The following is an 18,068-nucleotide window of genomic DNA, read 5'->3' as shown; positions in this document are numbered from 1 at the left end:
CGCGTGGGTGTCGTGGCACTGGCTGGGCCTTGGTCGGCAACGACTCCATTGCGGACACCGCTCGCCCAGACTCGGCCGCGGAGCACTGGGCGAGTGTCCGCGTGCTTGTGCCTCTTTTCCTTCTGGCACGACTGCTGGTTCCCTATCCCTGGTGGCGCTCTGAGCACCTCGCGACGCATTCTCTTCACCCACAGTACCTGCCCAGAAGTGGTCGTGGCTCGCGTGCTGCTCCAGGCTCACGATTGCGGGAGAGCGTGAGTTGGGGTCGCTCGCCGGCACTCTCGCCGCGGTCACCCTCTCCTCGTTGGCGGACGAGCGCCAGCTCGTCCTTTGCGCCGCCCCCAAGGCCAAGATTTCCACCGGCGCGCTGTGTAAACTCTGTCGTTTCGGTGGTATCTTCTCGCCAAATGCTGATTTCATCTTGGGGAACCGCGCGTTGTCGCGCGTCAAGTTATTTGCCTGGCTCGCTACGTCCTTCTGCGTAAGAACATTCTGCTCTCTCTACGACGAGGTGCTCGAAACCGCGAGCCACATGGACTTCCACTGCCCAGCTGTGGCCCCCTTCTGGGTTGTGATCGGCGCTAGCATCCCTGACAACGCCCACGTCCGGGACCTTCACCTGCCCGCTATGCCCAGTTCGGCCAGGCCTGACCGCCTGAGACCGGGCCGGCGCCCGCTCTCCTCTGTTGTTGGCACCTATGGAAGCAGTGCAACGCCCCTGTTTTCCGTGACGCGCGTCCCTCGCTGCGGCTAATGCTGAAAACGTGCCACGACGATGCCTCTCTCTAGTCTAGGAGATTCCCCCGACCTACGCTTCGCCGTTGAGGATTGGCACAACTCTCTTTGTACTGATCCTATGTGAATCTTCTCCCTCCCTCCCTCCTATGTACCTCTCTACCATTTCTGTAAAAACCTGAGGTTTGCCCCTTTTTTTAAAATATATTTACGTGGGGAACCTCTCCTCCCCGTGAAAATTCGAAAAAAAATTCCCTGCCAGCTCGGCCTTGTCGTCTTAGAGCAGAGTTCAGGCCCACATGTAAGCTTTTTACAGGCCCAGCCCGTCACAAAGACGGCCCAAGCTAGCCGCAAAATCCGTTCCGATTAAACGCGAAAGGAAGAAGAGACGAGAGAGCAGAGTCCTTAACCGCACCCGACCGACCAGACGCCGCCCTCTCGCCGCCGCGCCTCCGACCCGCCCGCCCGCCGGCGCCGCTCGATGATGATGGCGGGGCCGTACCACCAGCCGACGACCCTGGAGGAGGTCCGCACGCTCTGGATCGGCGACCTCCAGTACTGGGCCGACGAGAACTACCTCTACAGCTGCTTCGCCCACACTGGCGAGGTAAGTTTCCGTCCGACGAGCTCTGTGTCTGGGCTCGCCGCTCGTGCCTAATTCGGTGATTTGAAGCTGCTCTGGCCGGGCTGGCGTAGCGATTCATTTGCAATTTGGGTGAATTTTTCGGGTGGCATCTACACCTCCCGGATATTTCGTTTCCGTGTTCACTAACAAATCCATCTCTTTTTGGTGGTGTATGTACCTCTAGGATGTTCCCCGTTTCAAGTTCCACCACTCCCCAGTGGACGCTGTTGGTTCGATTAAGTTATGCTGGGTGCTTTGTTTGGTGGTAGGGGGTTGATAGGTTTAGGGTTCTCAAGTGCCGGTCTTGTTCTGGAGCTGACTGTAGCTTCGAATTCGAGTTTTGCTAGATGCTCCATCTTCCTAGTATAGTTAGTGACATGGTTGCTATTCTGTATCCAAGTGGTTGCTGTTCAATTCTTCTTGTGCAGTTCAAGTGATGTGCCGGAGTGATTGTTTGTTATGGTCTAATGGGGAGATAATTTTGTTACTCCCTCCGTTCCATAATTTGTCGTAGTGAATAGCATAAATTTGTTGATTTTTTTCATCGTGCTAGTAATTGTGCCTTGTTTTTGAGGCTACGGTAATGTTCTAGTCAGTGGCGAAGCTAGACTCAGGTTGTTTGCCATGCCATGTTTGCAACTCTATTGTGTCATGGTGATTTCAATTGACTATACTCTTTCAGACGCCCTTTTTATTGCCAGCGTCGTTTTTGTCCTGTTGAGTATTCAGGAGTACCTTTTGCATTCGTAGTACTAATAGGACTCTTATTATTTGGAATTGCAGGTACAGTCTGTAAAATTAATACGCAACAAATTATCTAATCTTCCAGAAGGCTATGGATTCATAGAATTCATTTCACATGAAGCTGCCGAGAGAGTTCTACAGGCTTACAATGGCGCACAAATGCCTGGAACTGAGCATACATTCAGATTGAACTGGGCATCTTTCAGCTCTGGTGAGAAGCGTCCTGATGCAGGGCCTGACCATTCGATCTTTGTAGGGGACTTGGCACCTGATGTCACAGATTACTTACTACAAGAGACTTTCCGAGTCAACTATTCATCTGTTAGGGGAGCCAAGGTTGTCACAGATCCAAATACTGGGAGATCTAAAGGATATGGATTTGTAAAGTTTGCAGATGAAAATGAGAAGACACGTGCGATGTCTGAAATGAATGGTGTGTATTGCTCAACAAGACCTATGCGGATAAGTGCTGCAATTCCCAAGAAATCCGCTGGATCTCAGCTTCCGTATGGAGCTGCTAAAGGTAATAATTACCGGTAATTACTATTTTGGTGTTCCAGAGCAAATCACTTGACGTTGTCTGTATTATAATCAAATATAGTCACAATGCACTTCAATTGACGCATGGGCTCATATGATTTGTCTCTTATTAGTGCTAATAAAACAAAGATTCGTCTGTAATGGGACACTGCAATGATTCATCAATATTGTAAGGCAACACAACAACTATTACACGTAGATCTTCATTAAAAGAGGTATTATTCATTACTATCTTGTAACTCTACTTTTATGTTTGATGTGTAGCGGTGTACCCAGCAGCAGCTTATACAATTCCGCAGGCCCAAACAGTTATGCCAGATAGCGATCTTACAAACACTACTGTAAGAACCTTTATCATATTGATGATTGATTGATCGGTGTTTGCTCTTTTGGTTATGCCATTTACATTGAATTTGTCTGCAGATCTTTATTGGTAACTTGGACCCGAATGTGACCGAAGAGGAGCTGAGGCAGATATGCGCGCAGCTTGGGGATCTTATATATGTTAAAATTCCAGTTGGTAAAGGATGTGGATTTGTACAATATGTATCTAGGTGAGTATGTAAGAAACAAAGACGAGCTGTTTTATTCCTTGAACTATAATTTACAGGACAAAGTATGCATTTTTCACTAGGCACTGCCCAGGATGCTGGATTGTCAGATGTTCACTTCCACATGTGTCTGCCCAATTTTAACTTTCAGATTGCATCATTTCTAGTCTATTTTGTCTATTTTCACAAATATACCCAATATGGTTATACTTATAGAAACTACCATATGTTATGAGCCTTTGTGAAAACTTTTTTTTTGGCAGATAACTGAAAACTTAACTGTAGAATCTGGGAACTGGGAAAGATTGTCTAAATCTTTCAGCAGGGACAAATACTGTATGCATAATGGTGACTTGTTTCATTAGCTTACAATCATCAGACACTTATTTCATTTTGCATGCAAAACTATTATTATACCAGCACATTATTGCTTCTCCTTTTATAGGTCGGGTAGGAAGGATAAAATTGATCTTTGCTGTAATTTTGATATATGCGTATTATTGTTATACGGTAGATGTTTTCTTCTTACATAGTTGATGTTGTTTGCATTTCTTGGTGACTCCTCTCTGTGCTAGCATGTGTATTTGTTGTTTGAATTGTGCAAGTATGATGTGTTTACCGCTAAGATAATTGTTTCAGGGCATCAGCTGAAGAGGCTGTTCAACGTCTTCATGGCACACTGATTGGTCAACAAGTAGTGAGGCTTTCATGGGGCAGAAGTCCTGCCAATAAGCAGGTATATCTCATTTAACTTCTGGTGCAAATGCCTTAATTAAATTCCCATTTCACAAACCTAGCAATCAGTAATCTCTCAAATTCAGATGTTCTGGAAATTCACTAGAAGCAATTTTTCTAATAAGAAATTTTTCGGTTTTCGCTGATTAGCATGCTAAAGAAGAGTTTTATTTATTATTATTATTATAAAAGTCTATTCTACATTATATTATTCTTACTTCTCTTAGTCTAACAGATGAAAGGGCCTGTTCGTTTGACAATTGTTTCTTGGTAGTTCCCCACTTTCCGTTGCTTGTTCTAAATTTTCTTTTGTTTCTGGTGGTTATGATGCCTTATGTTATCTTACCTGTTGCAATCTCTTCAAATCATGGTTAATAATTTTATGTTATTATCTTGCACAATCATATGCAGGATCAGTCAGCTGCATGGGCTCAGCAGGCAGATCCTAATCAATGGAATGCTTATTATGGCTATGGATATGATCCATATGGGTATGCTCAGGATCCATCATATGCATATGGCGCTTATGCAGGATACAGCCAGTACCCCCAACAGGCAAGGCTTACACTTTGTACTCATGATACTGTTAACTCTCATCTGCTTGTGCTCTCTGCAAGAAGCTGTTTATATGGACACCTGAAGCTTTATTTTTTCTGATCCTTTTATTTATTTGTCTGGCATGTCACTGTGTCAGTGTAGAATGCACATTCATGTTAGTACCACATGTAGGATATATTTCTTGAAATGGAGAAATACTCTTTATGAGCCATATAGTTCATTTCACTACATCGACTAATTAGATTCAGGGGGGAAGCTTTTAGGTTGAAGATAGCATTTATATTTGACTTGTGGCCAGTAGCTTTATGAACAAAAGTGGGTGGACCCACCTCCCTTAATTGGTGGTTCAATGCCAACATAATTGATAATTTAGTTTGTGGGTGCATGCTCTGACATTAGTTGTGAAGGCAAATTACTAGGGTGGACCGGTGGGCCTGGTTAAGCTGCATCCCTTGTCACCATTATCTTGCTGCGATGATCCTTTTCTCAGGCTCCGTAGTGTGGATATGATTTCCGATACATGTCCCACGGACTCAGGCTTGAACAATGATCACGTCTATCTCCGCCACCAACATAGCTGTCAACACATGCTCAGATGTTCTTGTGTAGATTTTCCTGTCTTTGTTCTATCTAACCTAGCTGCATGTTTATATAAATTCACCTCAAGAACAACAGCTTTCTTATTTCCGGGAAACAGCCTAATCCATCTATTTACCACCTGTTTCGCAACAACAAACATGTTAAAACGTACCAATGTGTTGCTGCATTTGCTTTTGTTCTAGCCTTGTAGTAGAACTAACAAAGTTCTGTAATGTTTTAGGTTGAGGGAACAACCGATATGGCACCAGCAGCTGGGAGCCATGTCCCTGGTACGGAACAAAACGAGGTGTATGATCCAATGAACTTGCCTGACGTTGACAAGTAAGTAGAGTTCCACGCACCATTAGTTCATCGATCGGCTATTTTATGCTGGTGATCTCTATCTAACCCATTCACCCCCTTCCAATCCAGGCTGAACGCCTCATACATGTCTGTTCATGGTAGTGCCATGCTAGGACGGCACCTGTGGCTGAAGACCTCGCCATTGTCTCAGCAGGCTTGACTTGAGCAACCACCCCATCCGAGCAGGCTGAAGACTGTGATGCCGCTAGAGCCAAAAGAAAATTTCCTTGCTGATAATTTTTGTCCACCCCATCCGAGCAGTAACTGCAAGATCGAGATTATGACATGTTGAGTCAAAGACAGCTTAGCTTCATGTATGTCAGTGCATCGTATGTATGATTTAGGACGACTCCTTGTTTTTCTAGTCCTGGCCCGATTTGTCTGAACCGACATGTTGTTTGCCAAACGATGCTGCAGCTGTACTGCTGCAGAGTTACTGATATGCAATCATCGAGAGAAAAAAGATGTTTCTGGTATGCAAAGTCTCTGTATCCTGATTTTTTTTTTGGTCTAGGGGTCTCTGATGATCGATGCACCAACCAACCAACCGGAAACGCACCCCTCCCAAACCCTAAACGCACCCCGCTGCCGCCGCCGCCGGTAGCGCCACCGGGCAAAGGCGGCGGGGCGTGGCGGCGGCGGCCTCTCCTTGTTGCCGCGCCGGGACGGCGACCGGGATCCCTCGACGCTCGCTGCGGCCAGTCGGACTTGGTGATGGGCGGCGGCGGCCAGACCTCTGCGCGACGGCCTGAAGCGGTAGCCCCTTGCCTTCCGCCGGATCTTCACCGCGAAGACGCCGGAGGGCCGGTGGCGGGCAAGGGCCGTGGCATGATCTCGCGCCACTTTCCCCCCGCTCGCCGTGTGCGGAGGCGATCTCGGGCTTCTCTCGCGTCACGAGGTCGCACGGGCGCAGCTCCTTGGGTACGGCGGCGGAGGTGGCCATCTTCTTCGCCGGAGAGGGTCGGCCTCGCGGTTGGTGGCGGTGGATCTATCGATCTATCACCGCATTTCGGCGGCGTGATGGAGGAGCTTGGAAGCCGGCGTCGCGTGTCGCCGATGGCGGGTTGGAGTGGCCAGCCCGGATGGTCGCCGACGTGGGGTCCGACTCCGAATAAAGGCGGCGGTCCTAGGGCCTCTCTTGCGTGAAGAGGAGGACCTACCGGAGGCCTGGACTCGTGATCTGGCCGGAGTGTTGAGTTCCAGAAGGCTCCACCGATGAATGTAACAATGCTTTTGCCTGGAGTTTGTTGGATCGGAGGTATTCGGTCGTGCGCACCCATGTTTTTATTCCGACCGATTGGTTCTGGAGGGCATGATGAAAGTCGGAAGAAGAGAATTTCATGAAGGCCAGAGGGGAGGACTAGCTAAGGGAGGTTCAAGTCTTTGCGTTGTTGAGGGACTTGCTTGGTGTTTCGGGTTTCACAACAGCCAGTATGAAAGCTGGGGCGACAACACAGTGAAGGTGTGCAGTCCTACCTTTGCGGTGAAAACCCAAGTGTCCCGCCTTAATTGGTTGTGCTCGCAATGTCCTTGTGGAGGCATTTGTTTTGAGAGCGTGGACTAAGTATGTAATTCATGGTGTTGTCTTGGCTGGATGGATTGTCATTGTTATAGGCCCAGATACCGTAATGGATTTTTATTTCTGGGTTTTATTTTCTTGTTTTTGACCGCGCGCATCCGTAGTGTCATTAAGCGTGCGTCATTACAGCAGGCCGAACAGTAATTCGTGATCTTCTTGATATTAATATATTCCCTTTATCGAAAAAAATACATTTTCTCCTGGTTTTCATTGAAGGTAAAACCTAGGGTGTACCTTTGTTTCTTTTGTTGTAGAGTCTGCTGCTACATGTTCCAAACGTACGAGTCTACGACGATTCGGTGCAACAGCGGGTTGTGTGAAATCTCAGGTGACTGACTCCTGACACGAATCAATCAAAATCCTGGATGAGTGTGCACTGGAACGTTCCAGCGTGCTTTTGCATTGACAATACACGTGCTCTACCACTGAACCAAAACGCTCCAGTGCAGTAGCGCGGCTTGGTGGAGATGCACGTGGGGTCCAATTGTAAGGAAGTGCGATCCATCTTCCAACGGTCGAAAGAATACGCCGCGAGCCAACGGCAGGTCAATACCGTAACGGCTCACACAACCCACAAAGCGGCACAGAAAAGCCAAGCCAGCCAGCCACTGCCACTCTAGAATCCTCCCTCCCTCTCTCCTCTCTCTCTCGCCGACGGTGAGGCCGCACGAGTGCACGAGCACCTCGCCCGCGCTCCTACACGGCACGGGCGGGCGGGCGCGGAGGGGTGAGGAGCGCGCGCGCTCGAGAGGGGCCGGCCAGCCGGCGATGGAGTCGATGGAGCCCAAGGACATCGACTGGAGCAGGGTGGTGTCCCGCTACGTGCGCGACGACACCTACGAGGGCATCCACGCGCCGCGCTGGGCCGACCTCGACGACCCCGACGCCGTCGCCGTCGACGACCACGCCTGGTTCTGCCGCCCCGGTACGTGCACCACGCCCTTCCCTTCCCTTCCGCATTCTCGATTCCGATTCCGCTTCCGCGCGCGCACGGGGGACCCGATCGGCGGAGCAAGCGCGGGAGGAATCGTGCTGACCTGGTGACGGATTTCCATGGCGGCTGTTGCTGAACGGGGGTTCGCGTAGCTTTTCTCTCGATTTGGGGGCGGTGGATTTCGCTGTTGCTATCTCGCGATCTCGTCTCCGCTCCTGCGAAATTCAGGCTCTGCTTCTGATGAAGCCGCCCGGTTGATTTCGTCACGGCTTCGTCTCACATTTTCTCCGTCGGAATTATCCGCAGATTGCAGGCATCCGAGGACGGCCGAGGACTTCGTCAGGCAGACGACACCCAGCCCCAAGGTCCGCGCCCCTTCCCCTTCTCGATTTCTCCCCAGTCCCTGTCATTCCTCTGAACCCGCTCGATTTCCTTCCTCGGAACAGGGAAAGCTACTGCGATCGGTGTCCGCCATGCTGCCGTTCGGCGAGAGGGACGCCAATCTCAGGTCCGATTCTTCGCCTCCTACTTACCACGCAAATTGTTGGCGATCTACATGCCCTGTTGCGGGTTCTGACTTCTGACCCTGTCTGTTCCATCGCGTCGCTCAGGGACGGCAACGACAACAACCTCAAGAGACGAGGCGCCGCCGTCCCCGCTGGCGGCACTGCGGCCTTCGCCTCGCCGAGCAAGCCGAAGGCGGCGCCCAGGAAGCGGTTCCAGGACGACGCCGAGAACCAGGACCCTGCGCTGACCACGCCGCCGCCACCCGCTGCAGGCAGGCCGCCGTTCGGCGGCGCGCCGCGGTGGGCCAAGAACGCCAAGGAGGCCATCAAGTCCAGCGCGGAGAAGCGGCCGGGCAACGCCGAGAGGGAGGCGCTGCTCAGCAAGCACGTGCCGCCCAGGCAGCTCAAGAGCACGCTCTCCGCCAGGAACCTCTTCTCCGGGAGAGACATTCTTGGCCAGATTTCGGATTTCTACAACGAGCTCAAGCGGATGGCGGGCGGTGGTGGCAGCGGCAACCAGCAGCCTGTCTCGGAGGAGGAGATGAGCCCGATCCCAATGTAATTTCTTATTTTCTCTGGATTCAGGTGCTGGTGTTGTGGCTTTCGGTTCAGGTCCTTGACATTTTCGTTTGTGCAGAAATGGCAGTGATGCAGTGGACTGCAGCGGCAGTAGTGGTGCTGGCCGGGTTGCCCCGGATGCTGTGAAGAAGGTGGCGAGGCAAGAAGCGGTGGAAAAGACTCCAAGCCCATTGTAACTTTCTTGTCACCGCGATCTGAAAATCGACATTAGATGACTGTGTGTTCATGCACTGACAATGGTGGTTTCTGCAGGAAGGGAAAGAAGATTGGGTTGAAGGTGGAGGCAGGGAAGCAAAGATCACCCTCTGTGTTGAGGGAGGTGAAGGCGACACCACCTACCCCGCAGCGGTTTCCATCGCCCTCGGTGAACCGTGTCAAGAACGTGAAAGCTGCAGGCATGGCTACCTCAAGCTCACCACTCAAGAAGCCACTCAAGGTGACTGAATCCGGCATGCCTATGTGACAGTGTTTACTCAGTGTTTATAGATTTGTATTCAGTGTTAGTGGTTTTTAGATTGACAGTGTTTACTCAGTGATTCATGGTCTCTTCTAGCTTTTGTGAAATTATTTAAGTACATAAAAGCTTGCAAACAGTCTTCCAAACTCAGTCCTGATTTACTCAGTGTTTATAGATTTATTCAGTTTTAGTGGCTTTTAGATTTACAGTGTTTACTCAGTGATTCATCATTCATGGTCTCTACTAGCTTTTGTGAAATTATTTAAGTACATAAAAGCTTGCAAACAGTCTTCCAAACGCAGTCCTGATCAGCGACCAGAAATTCTAGCGATTTGAATTGTCATCACCATAGTAATGGATTAGACTCAGTTATCCCTAAACCTCAGTTATCATCGCCATAGTAATGGGTTGGTCTTTCCATATGCTAGACCTTGCATACCGAGTTTGCTGCTGAGCTAGTTCTGTCCGAATTAACTTCAGAACTTAAGTGATAATCCCTAACTTATTTACCTCTCTAGCTACGTGGACAATTTACCTAATATAATACAATCATCTCTTCAGTCATGGTCTCTGACTTTTTAAGACATGTGTCTGTCAATAATCTGTGTCTTCTCTTCAGTCATGGTCTCTTAATTTTTATGAGTTCATAATCTAAAAATAATGTGCATTTTCTTCATCTTCCCAACATTATCCACACTTGAGGATAACTCCCATGATGCATGACCATGTACTGCCAGCAGCACATGATGGTGAATATTTTTGCTCCACTTTTTCTGTTACTTGATCAGAGCCTTTCTCATCTTTTCATCGTTGCCTTTCTTAAGGGCGACCAGACTTTCTTTTTTGTTAAATTGTGGTGTCAGCATGTGGCACTAATCGTTATTCATCATTTACCCTTATAATGACAGAAACCTTTTCTCCTACTGGTGTTGTGAATCCTACTATTGTGTTTTATCACAAGTTAACTGCCCAGTTATCTAACGAGGGCATCAACTGACTTTTCCTCAGGATAAGGTAACGCCAAATAAGGATCAGGAGAACAGCAGAGATGCTAAGAGGCAACCTTTTGGTGTTAAAGATATGAACAACACCAGGGCCTGTGAGGCCGAAGAGGGCTCCAGTGGCGTGTTTTGGTTCTTGAAGCCCTGCACTTTCCTGGTGGAGTAAACATGATGTAGTTACAGTCATTTTTTTGTTTCAATTTTAAATACTCCCCAGTCCCAGTTTCTATTTGATTGATTCATCTGATGGACATTCTGTCAGGCAAATAAACAGCAAGCATATGTATAGTTACTAGTGGAGTCATACAAGTCGAGGGATTCCTCTGATATGTAGAATTCAGGATATAGCAAAATGTTGTTCTTCTTCAGCTACTTGGTTGTTTGACCAAAGATACTGCACATTTGGTTTTAGTGATTGATATAAATACCAACTCTTGAGATGGTGAAAGTATGATTAAATGCTGTGTCCTGAATGTTGTTTTCTTTCGCTGTGTGCTACTCAAGTGTTGTGCAGAGGAACTTATGTCATATGTTGTGATGTCCTTGGATGATGCTTATGCCTTCTTGATTGGCCTGATGAAGCAGTACTATTTTATCATCTTTGATTTCGTAAAGTTTTAACATTCTCAGACACTCTAGTCCTAACTTTATTGAGCACGAGCAAAGCCTGGTACTAGATTCGGAGCTTTTTAGGTAAATGTCACAAGCAGTAATCTGAAGTTTGCAGACTATTTCCTGACAAGCTTTATTTGTGCTGGTTTGTGGGCACCTGGCTGGCTTGATCCTGGGACAGAACTGCATTCACTGGAACTGCATTCTCAAACACTCTAGTCCTAACTTATTAAACGTACATGAGCAAAGCCCGATACTGATTCAGAGTTTTGTAGGTAAATATCACAAGCAGGAATTCTAAAGTTTGCAGATTATTTCCTGACAAGCTTTATTTGTGCTGGTTTCTGGCACCTTTCTGGCTTGATCCTGGGATCAGAACTGCATTCACTCGAATTTGCCTTTTCTTGGTTAGTTTATTTTTTTTTCGAAATGGGAGCATTGCCCTAGCCTCTGCATCCAAATGATGCACATAACTGTTTTTATTAATTATTCGCAAAACCTTACAAGAAGAATATAAAGATTAATTCGAAGCCACCTTCCTAGCGATAACTCGCTAAACCTATAAGAACGATGAAAGGGGTGTCCAAGAATAGAGCAATTACCCTGACCTCACACCAACCTCGCTTATCATCTAAAAACTGAGTGTCTGCCTAAGCCGCCCATTGGCGGGTGAGAAGCACAATCAGTCTAGCAGCGCACACCATTGCATACGTCAAAGAATCGCCACCGTCTTCTTCCGTGGACCCATCTCCAAGAGAGATCAACGCATTGATCTTGTCAGGCCTGCCATCAACGTCACCACGACGCCAGACGACACCACCATCCTGCGCGCGTCCATCACACTGCGTCCGTCTCCGAGGCTCCGCTGCACCATGCCGCCGAGACTCGACGCCGCCAGCTCAGCAGAAAAACACCACTCCACCTCAACAACACCACCGTCCATTTTTTGCTCCAAAAACAGTGCCCCCAACAGGTAGAACGACGCTGCGCGCCGCCATCGTCCGATCTGGGACACCCGGATCAGGGGTTTCCCCCGGAGCAGCCCAGGTGAGAAGAAAACGTAGACTGCAGAGACAATACCTTCAACAAGGTAGCGACGAATAGGCGCCGCCATCGTCCGCCATGACCGAAGTCAGGGCCGGCTTTCACCGGTAGCCACGCCTCGTCGGCGGAGACTAGTTGACGGATCGCGAGACCCACCAAAATAGCCACAAACTAGCCGATCCCCTCCGACGATAGAGGAGACCACCACCGCCATGGATTCCTCATGTTGCAGGACCACCCTAGGAGCATCGTCGGCTTCCAACGTCGAGGTCGTCGAGGTGCAGTACAAGACCTGGCCAAGCCCATATGGGCTCAGATAGGGCCCTCCTGCCCCACGCCGCACCGTCGCCGGTAGACCCCCAGGGTCCCCAGATCGCCTCCGTCGCCTGCAGATGGTCGTAGATGGCCGGAGCGGGCGCCGCCGCTGCGCATCCATGGTGACCGAGGGTCTACGCCGCCGCCGCCACCACGCCACACGGGCTTTGCCCGGTGACGCCTCCGGTAGCAGCGGCAGGAAGAGAGGCGCCGAAGAGGAGAGGAGAGGAAGGGCGGCGGGGGCACCCCGGTGCAGCGCGGGGAACCGCCGCACGGGGGTGGGGGTGGGTTAGGTCACCAAATATCTTGGTTAGTTCTGTACATATATAGGTGTCACCATAGTATTGTCATTTTGGCTCATGGGCTCTAGAGAGCCCGGAATTACAAAAAAAATCGAAGAAGATATTTTACAAATTTTACAAAAATAAAAAGAAACAAATATCTCTAAAAATTATAATAGATTTATTTGCAGCCTACAAAAATAGCGAATTGTGACTCAAGAAAAAAACTATTTTGTTCAGTTTTTTGTGTACATCATTGATATAAAATATCTTGGTGAAAAATATTTGTACATATGACACATGTTTATGGTTTTAGATTTTTGAGATTTTAAAATCTGGTTTTCACCTTTTTTTTAAACGAGGTCACCGGAGCTTGGGAGCTATTATGACTTTCTAGTTGACATTACCCTATCCCTGGAGGGATCGAGATTTTTTTTTTCATGGGCCCTTGATTATTATTGACATGATTTTTATTGAAGGAATATTGTAGGGGAAACCTATCCTTGGAGGGATTAAGGTTTTTTTTTTGTTCATGGGCCCTTGATTATTATTGATGACATGATTTTTCTTGAAGGAATATGGTAGGGGAAACCTATACAATGATTTTCGTTCACCCATATGTATGGCCTTGGGAACTTGAATCTAGGTGGATAGGTTGTACATCCACTTCCGTAACCAGGTTTGCTAGGTTCACTTCTTATTAATGACATGAATGAAACTAACATAATTGTTTAAGTTAGAGCAAATTCGCTTCTAAATGCATTTGCATTTGGGATGAACAAAAAATAGAAACAAATCCAAGCTTTCAAAAATACCTTGAAAATTTTCATGAAATGGAAACATTTCTTTCTTGGAAAACCAATGCTCTAGAAAAGCAAAATTGTGAACACCACAATAGTAATTTTTACATAAGGCGCAAAGCTGCTCTGCTCAATATTAAACTTTTGGATGCCTATTCTTCTTCAAAGATAACGACAAGACATTATATTTTTTTACCTTGGAAAATGTGCTATTCTGGGCATTTTGAATTACTAACTGAATTAATTAGACTATATGGGTTGAAAGTGTCGTAACAAACCTGCCCACATATCTTGTATCTCTGCCCATGACTTGGCTGGGAAAGGAATGCAAATAACCAAACACTTGGAACTTCTACCGGTCATTTTCAGATGCATTTTCATGAAGACATCTCAACCATGAATGCTACACCCACCACGGACGGACCAATCACACGAATTCATGCCAACTAAATAAATAATCAGGTGAACTCAAATAATCTTTGAGCTCATGGAGAGATAAAGTTTGCCACAAAGAATTTTGGAGAGGATCTGATGGCTTCAACGTTTTTTCCTTTGATCTTTTGTTGTACCATTACCAACCTGGAAGACCAACGTGGCAATAGGACATATCAGCAGAAGCTACTTCAAGTTTACTTTCCAACCCAACAAACCTTTCATCATTTGAAGTTGTGTAGCCAAATTCATGACTGTTTTGGTTGGAGGTCTCGAGATTGTTTTCAGGAAGCTACTCAATAACTCCCCAAAGTTGATTTCCAGAAAAAGAATGATGCATTGTTGCTAAAGTTTCTGCATAAGTTTTATAACAAAAGGATGGATATTCCTTGGGTGAAACTGATATGGGATAGTTACTACTCTTTGGATGTACCTCATGCAGCTAAGTTATGTGGATCATATTGGTGGAGAGACATTGCAAAACTGATGGATAATTATCGTGTTGTTGCTAAACCTGATGTGAAGAGTGGGGAGACAATTCTGTTTTGGGCTGATGAATGGGAAATAGACAACTCCAGAATTCCTCTGCAGCAAAGATCTCCTCGTCTTTTTTCCTTTTGTTAGGGATGAAAAGATTTCAGTTAGAGATATGGTTATGTTGCTAGATAGATCTGAAGAATTTCACCTCCTCTGTCCAGTCAAGCATATGACGAATTTTTGGTCATACAAAGATGGTTGGGAGATATGGAACTGTCACAGATAGGGTGTGATGAATGGAAATGATCTTATGGGGATTATAAGCCACATAAATACTATCTCTCTTTATTTGATCATATCCAGGTGCAGACGCAATATTTATGGATTTGGAAAAGTATGTGTACTATGAAGATTAAAGTGTTTGCCTAGCTGATGCTAAGTGATAGATTGAACACAAAATATTTGTTGCAATGGAGGCATTGGCATGTCACTAATAACTATGATTGTGTGCTTTGTTCTGCTGGAGCTCGTGAAGATAGGGATCATCTTTTCTTCAATTGTAACATCAGCATTCGGATATGGAATTATTTGCAGATCACCTGGGGTACAGGGTGTTGCATGGCCCATGCAGCTGATAATGCCCGAAAAAGCTTCAATCACATTTTCTTTACTGAGGTTGCAACTTTTGCTTGCTGGAATATTTGGAAAATTCGGAATGCCAAAGTGTTTGAGCAAGTTCAGCCAAGATTTGCAGCCTGGAGGAGTAATTTTCTTCATGATATATCTTTGCACGCTCATAGGTTTAAACTTGATAGAAAGATCAAGCTCTTAGCATGGATATCTTCCCTTCATTAAGATCAAGCTCTTAGCATGGATAGCTTCCCTTCATTAAACCTTATCCATGTACAGTTAGTTAGTTTTTCTTTCTTTTTATTAGCTGTAACTTTTTTATTCTTATAATAAAGGTCAGGAGCTATGGGCCTTTTTGCCCTACAGTATAAGGTTTCAAAAAAGTTGATTGCTTATTCCAAGAGGGAAGCCATGTCTCGAGTCTCTTTGAATCCTTTCATACCTACTTAAGGGGGCTGTCCTTGGTTATGCAACCCTATTTTCCCCATCCTTTTAGGGGCCTTTTGTCATACCATTCAGTTACAACCTTATGTAGCAAGACCACAAGAGATACTTACTACATTGCTCTTGCAAGTTTATTCGGTTAGCGAGAAGGATCATATGGTTCCCTCCTAATTTTTGCTCTAAGGTTCCGGCCATTTTGTGTTTATTAGTCATGGTTTTTGGTTCTCCGATTATTCAGACACTAGGTCGGAGTCCTTGCAACTTTGACTAGCCTTGCCCAACATATGGATTGTATCCAACTTTGGAAGGTTAAAGCTAGTTATCCTCACTCCGTGTATCTAGGTATCCCCTCCCCATTCGATACTATGACATGAAGATCATGACACACTCAGGTGTGAATTCCTATATTGGGTTTGCACCTATATCATGCTCATACATATTTTATTTACCTAGGAGAATGTGCTCTTGGGTGCATTTTTAATTACAGACTAAATTAATTAGAATATATGAAATTTCAAAGTGTCGTAGATTACCTTTATTTTGTTGCCTTATTTTATGAATAAAAGAGAGCCAATGCAACCTGCCCCACCAACCTTATTGATGCAGCCCCGCCTATCGTCGACGCTACACCATGGCCAAGGAGTCCCCCAAGTGGACCAACAACGCAAAACCCCACCATATATGTCAAGGTGAACCCTATCCTCTCTATGGTCGACCTCAACACCAACTTGAATGGTATGCTACCTCATGCCTATCATCATGGTGTCTATAGGTGCCGACGTCGATAAGGAACAAGAGAGAAGGAACTCCCATGGTGCAAGGAAGAAAGAAGAAGAAGAAGGAAAGAAGAGAAGAAGGAAGAGGAAGAAGAGGCGGGAGGAGGGGGTCCAGCCGGCCCAGTGGCCGGTCAACCGGGCCCCAGGCCGGACCGGCCGGTCACAGGGCCGGTCAGACCGGGCCCTGGGCCGGGTCCTCCCCGGTGTCGACCGGGCTGCTCGCTGACGCCAACCGGAGGGGCATCTGAGCCGTTTCCGGTTTCCGCCCGGTCCCTGGTCCGGTTTGGACCGGACGGGCCGGCCCCAGGCCCGGTTGGACCGGCCCCTGGACCGGATTTCACGGATTTGACCCCACCAACTTGTACCTCTTCGACCCATGTCGTCTTGTATGCCTATATAAGCCCCCAGGTCACCCCCTTAGCTCTTTAGACAAGATTTAGGCTTAAACATGGATTTGAGCTTTGTCTCCCTAGGGTTTCATCCCCTTTGTATCAAGGCAACCCTTGTTGGATGATTGGATTTGGTGTGTGAGATTCTAGTGCTACCCACTCTCTCTCTCACTCCTAGATTCATCTCCCTCACCGATCTCTCACCTCGGAATTCTACCGCGTGTCTCTTCCGGGTTGATTCTATTGGCGTGGTCCATCGACCCACGAGGGTAAGTATCGATTTTATCGGGTTGGAGTGTGTGTGTTCTTCGTGTTCTTCGCGTTCTTCACCTTCTCCCTCTTTTCCCCTCTTGGATTTTGGGTCAATCGCGAGATCGGACCACAAACTAGGTCTTAGACCTCATCATATGGTATCAGCAGCTCTTGGTTACCGCGAATTTGACCCCCACCCACCCAATTTCCTTTCTAGAAAATTTCCAAAAAAAAAACCAAAAAATAGCCCTAAATTGCCTTTGGATGGATCTACGATTTGGTTGCGTTTTGAGTGGTTTTGGTCCATGGATTCGGTGTTATTGTGCTTGATCTACTATTTCCCCAACTTTTAGCCCCCAATTCCATCGTTTTCCTTCGATTTGGGTCGATTTGGTTGGTTTAGCTCAAGAACAGGAGAGAGAAACGCAAACCGGCCCAGAACCCGGTCAACCGGGCGGCAGACCGGCCCAGCCGGCCCCAGGGCCGGCCAACCGGGCCCCAGGTCGGGCGCCACACCACCACCACCACCACCACTCCTCTCCACCGCCGGCAAGCACCGCCACCTCCCCAACCCACCGGTAAACACCGCCGCGGCCCCACCACCACCGCCGCTTCCGCAAGAGCATCGAAACCACCCACCACCGACATACCACCGCCACCACCGCCAAGCTACTTTGACCCGATTTCTCCGCTAACTTGTGTTTGTTTGTTCCGGTTTGAGTGTCTTGTTTGTGCAACTAACCCGCAGCTCCGAAGCAAGCGACGGCGTCCTTGGCACCCCGAACTTGCAAACGTACTCTTGACACCACCGCCATCATCGCAAGTTGTGTGTTCATCACCGCCTACACCTCTTAGGTATAACTTGCATTACCCTTGTAACCCCTCTTCTTTTGCGATCTATCCTATCGAGCATTGCTTATCGAGTGTTGCGAGACATTGCACGTGGCCCCGATTGTGAGGTGTGTGTGTAGTGTGGAGTCAAGCTTCTAAGCAAAACTCGTGTGGCAAAATAGCAAAAGCGAGCTAACGCTAACATAGTGCGAGAAAAAGCCGCAAAAACACAAAAAGCGCAAAAGAGTGTAAGTGCCACTATACATACCAATACAAAAGAGTGTCAAGTGCCACCAAAT

The 18,068-nt window shown here is 47.4% G+C and overlaps 2 protein-coding genes across 2 annotated transcripts; both read left to right on the top strand.

Moving 5' to 3' along the window:
- Positions 1-1,185: 1,185 nt before the first annotated feature.
- Positions 1,186-5,906, top strand: LOC124701569 (polyadenylate-binding protein RBP47B'). Its single transcript, XM_047233656.1, has 8 exons — positions 1,186-1,342; positions 2,144-2,627; positions 2,909-2,985; positions 3,068-3,198; positions 3,835-3,931; positions 4,342-4,485; positions 5,309-5,409; positions 5,500-5,906. The coding sequence occupies exons 1-8, from the start codon at positions 1,217-1,219 to the stop codon at positions 5,588-5,590; spliced, it is 1,251 nt and encodes a 416-aa protein (XP_047089612.1). The 5' UTR covers positions 1,186-1,216; the 3' UTR covers positions 5,591-5,906.
- Positions 5,907-7,777: 1,871 nt separating this feature from the next.
- LOC124701570 lies at positions 7,778-10,919 on the top strand. The gene is made up of 7 exons (XM_047233659.1): positions 7,778-7,934; positions 8,250-8,308; positions 8,390-8,451; positions 8,555-9,007; positions 9,087-9,200; positions 9,281-9,464; positions 10,494-10,919. The coding sequence occupies exons 1-7, from the start codon at positions 7,778-7,780 to the stop codon at positions 10,650-10,652; spliced, it is 1,188 nt and encodes a 395-aa protein (XP_047089615.1). The 3' UTR covers positions 10,653-10,919.
- Positions 10,920-18,068: the final 7,149 nt, after the last annotated feature.

Source organism: Lolium rigidum, chromosome 3, assembly GCF_022539505.1.
Source record: "Lolium rigidum isolate FL_2022 chromosome 3, APGP_CSIRO_Lrig_0.1, whole genome shotgun sequence".
Lineage (NCBI taxonomy): Eukaryota > Viridiplantae > Streptophyta > Magnoliopsida > Poales > Poaceae > Lolium > Lolium rigidum.
The sequence above is the reverse complement of the archived record's forward strand: the minus strand, read 5'-3'. Positions and strand labels throughout refer to the sequence as shown.

Coding starts and splice junctions, on each gene's coding strand:
- LOC124701570 (XM_047233659.1), top strand. CDS start 7,778: ATGGAGTCGATGGAGCCCAAGGACATCGACTGGAGCAGGGTGGTGTCC. Junction 7,935..8,249: donor CGCCTGGTTCTGCCGCCCCG/GTACGTGCACCA, acceptor AATTATCCGCAG/ATTGCAGGCATCCGAGGACG. Junction 9,008..9,086: donor GAGATGAGCCCGATCCCAAT/GTAATTTCTTAT, acceptor TCGTTTGTGCAG/AAATGGCAGTGATGCAGTGG.
- LOC124701569 (XM_047233656.1), top strand. CDS start 1,217: ATGATGATGGCGGGGCCGTACCACCAGCCGACGACCCTGGAGGAGGTC. Junction 2,628..2,908: donor TCCGTATGGAGCTGCTAAAG/GTAATAATTACC, acceptor TTTGATGTGTAG/CGGTGTACCCAGCAGCAGCT. Junction 3,199..3,834: donor TTTGTACAATATGTATCTAG/GTGAGTATGTAA, acceptor TAATTGTTTCAG/GGCATCAGCTGAAGAGGCTG.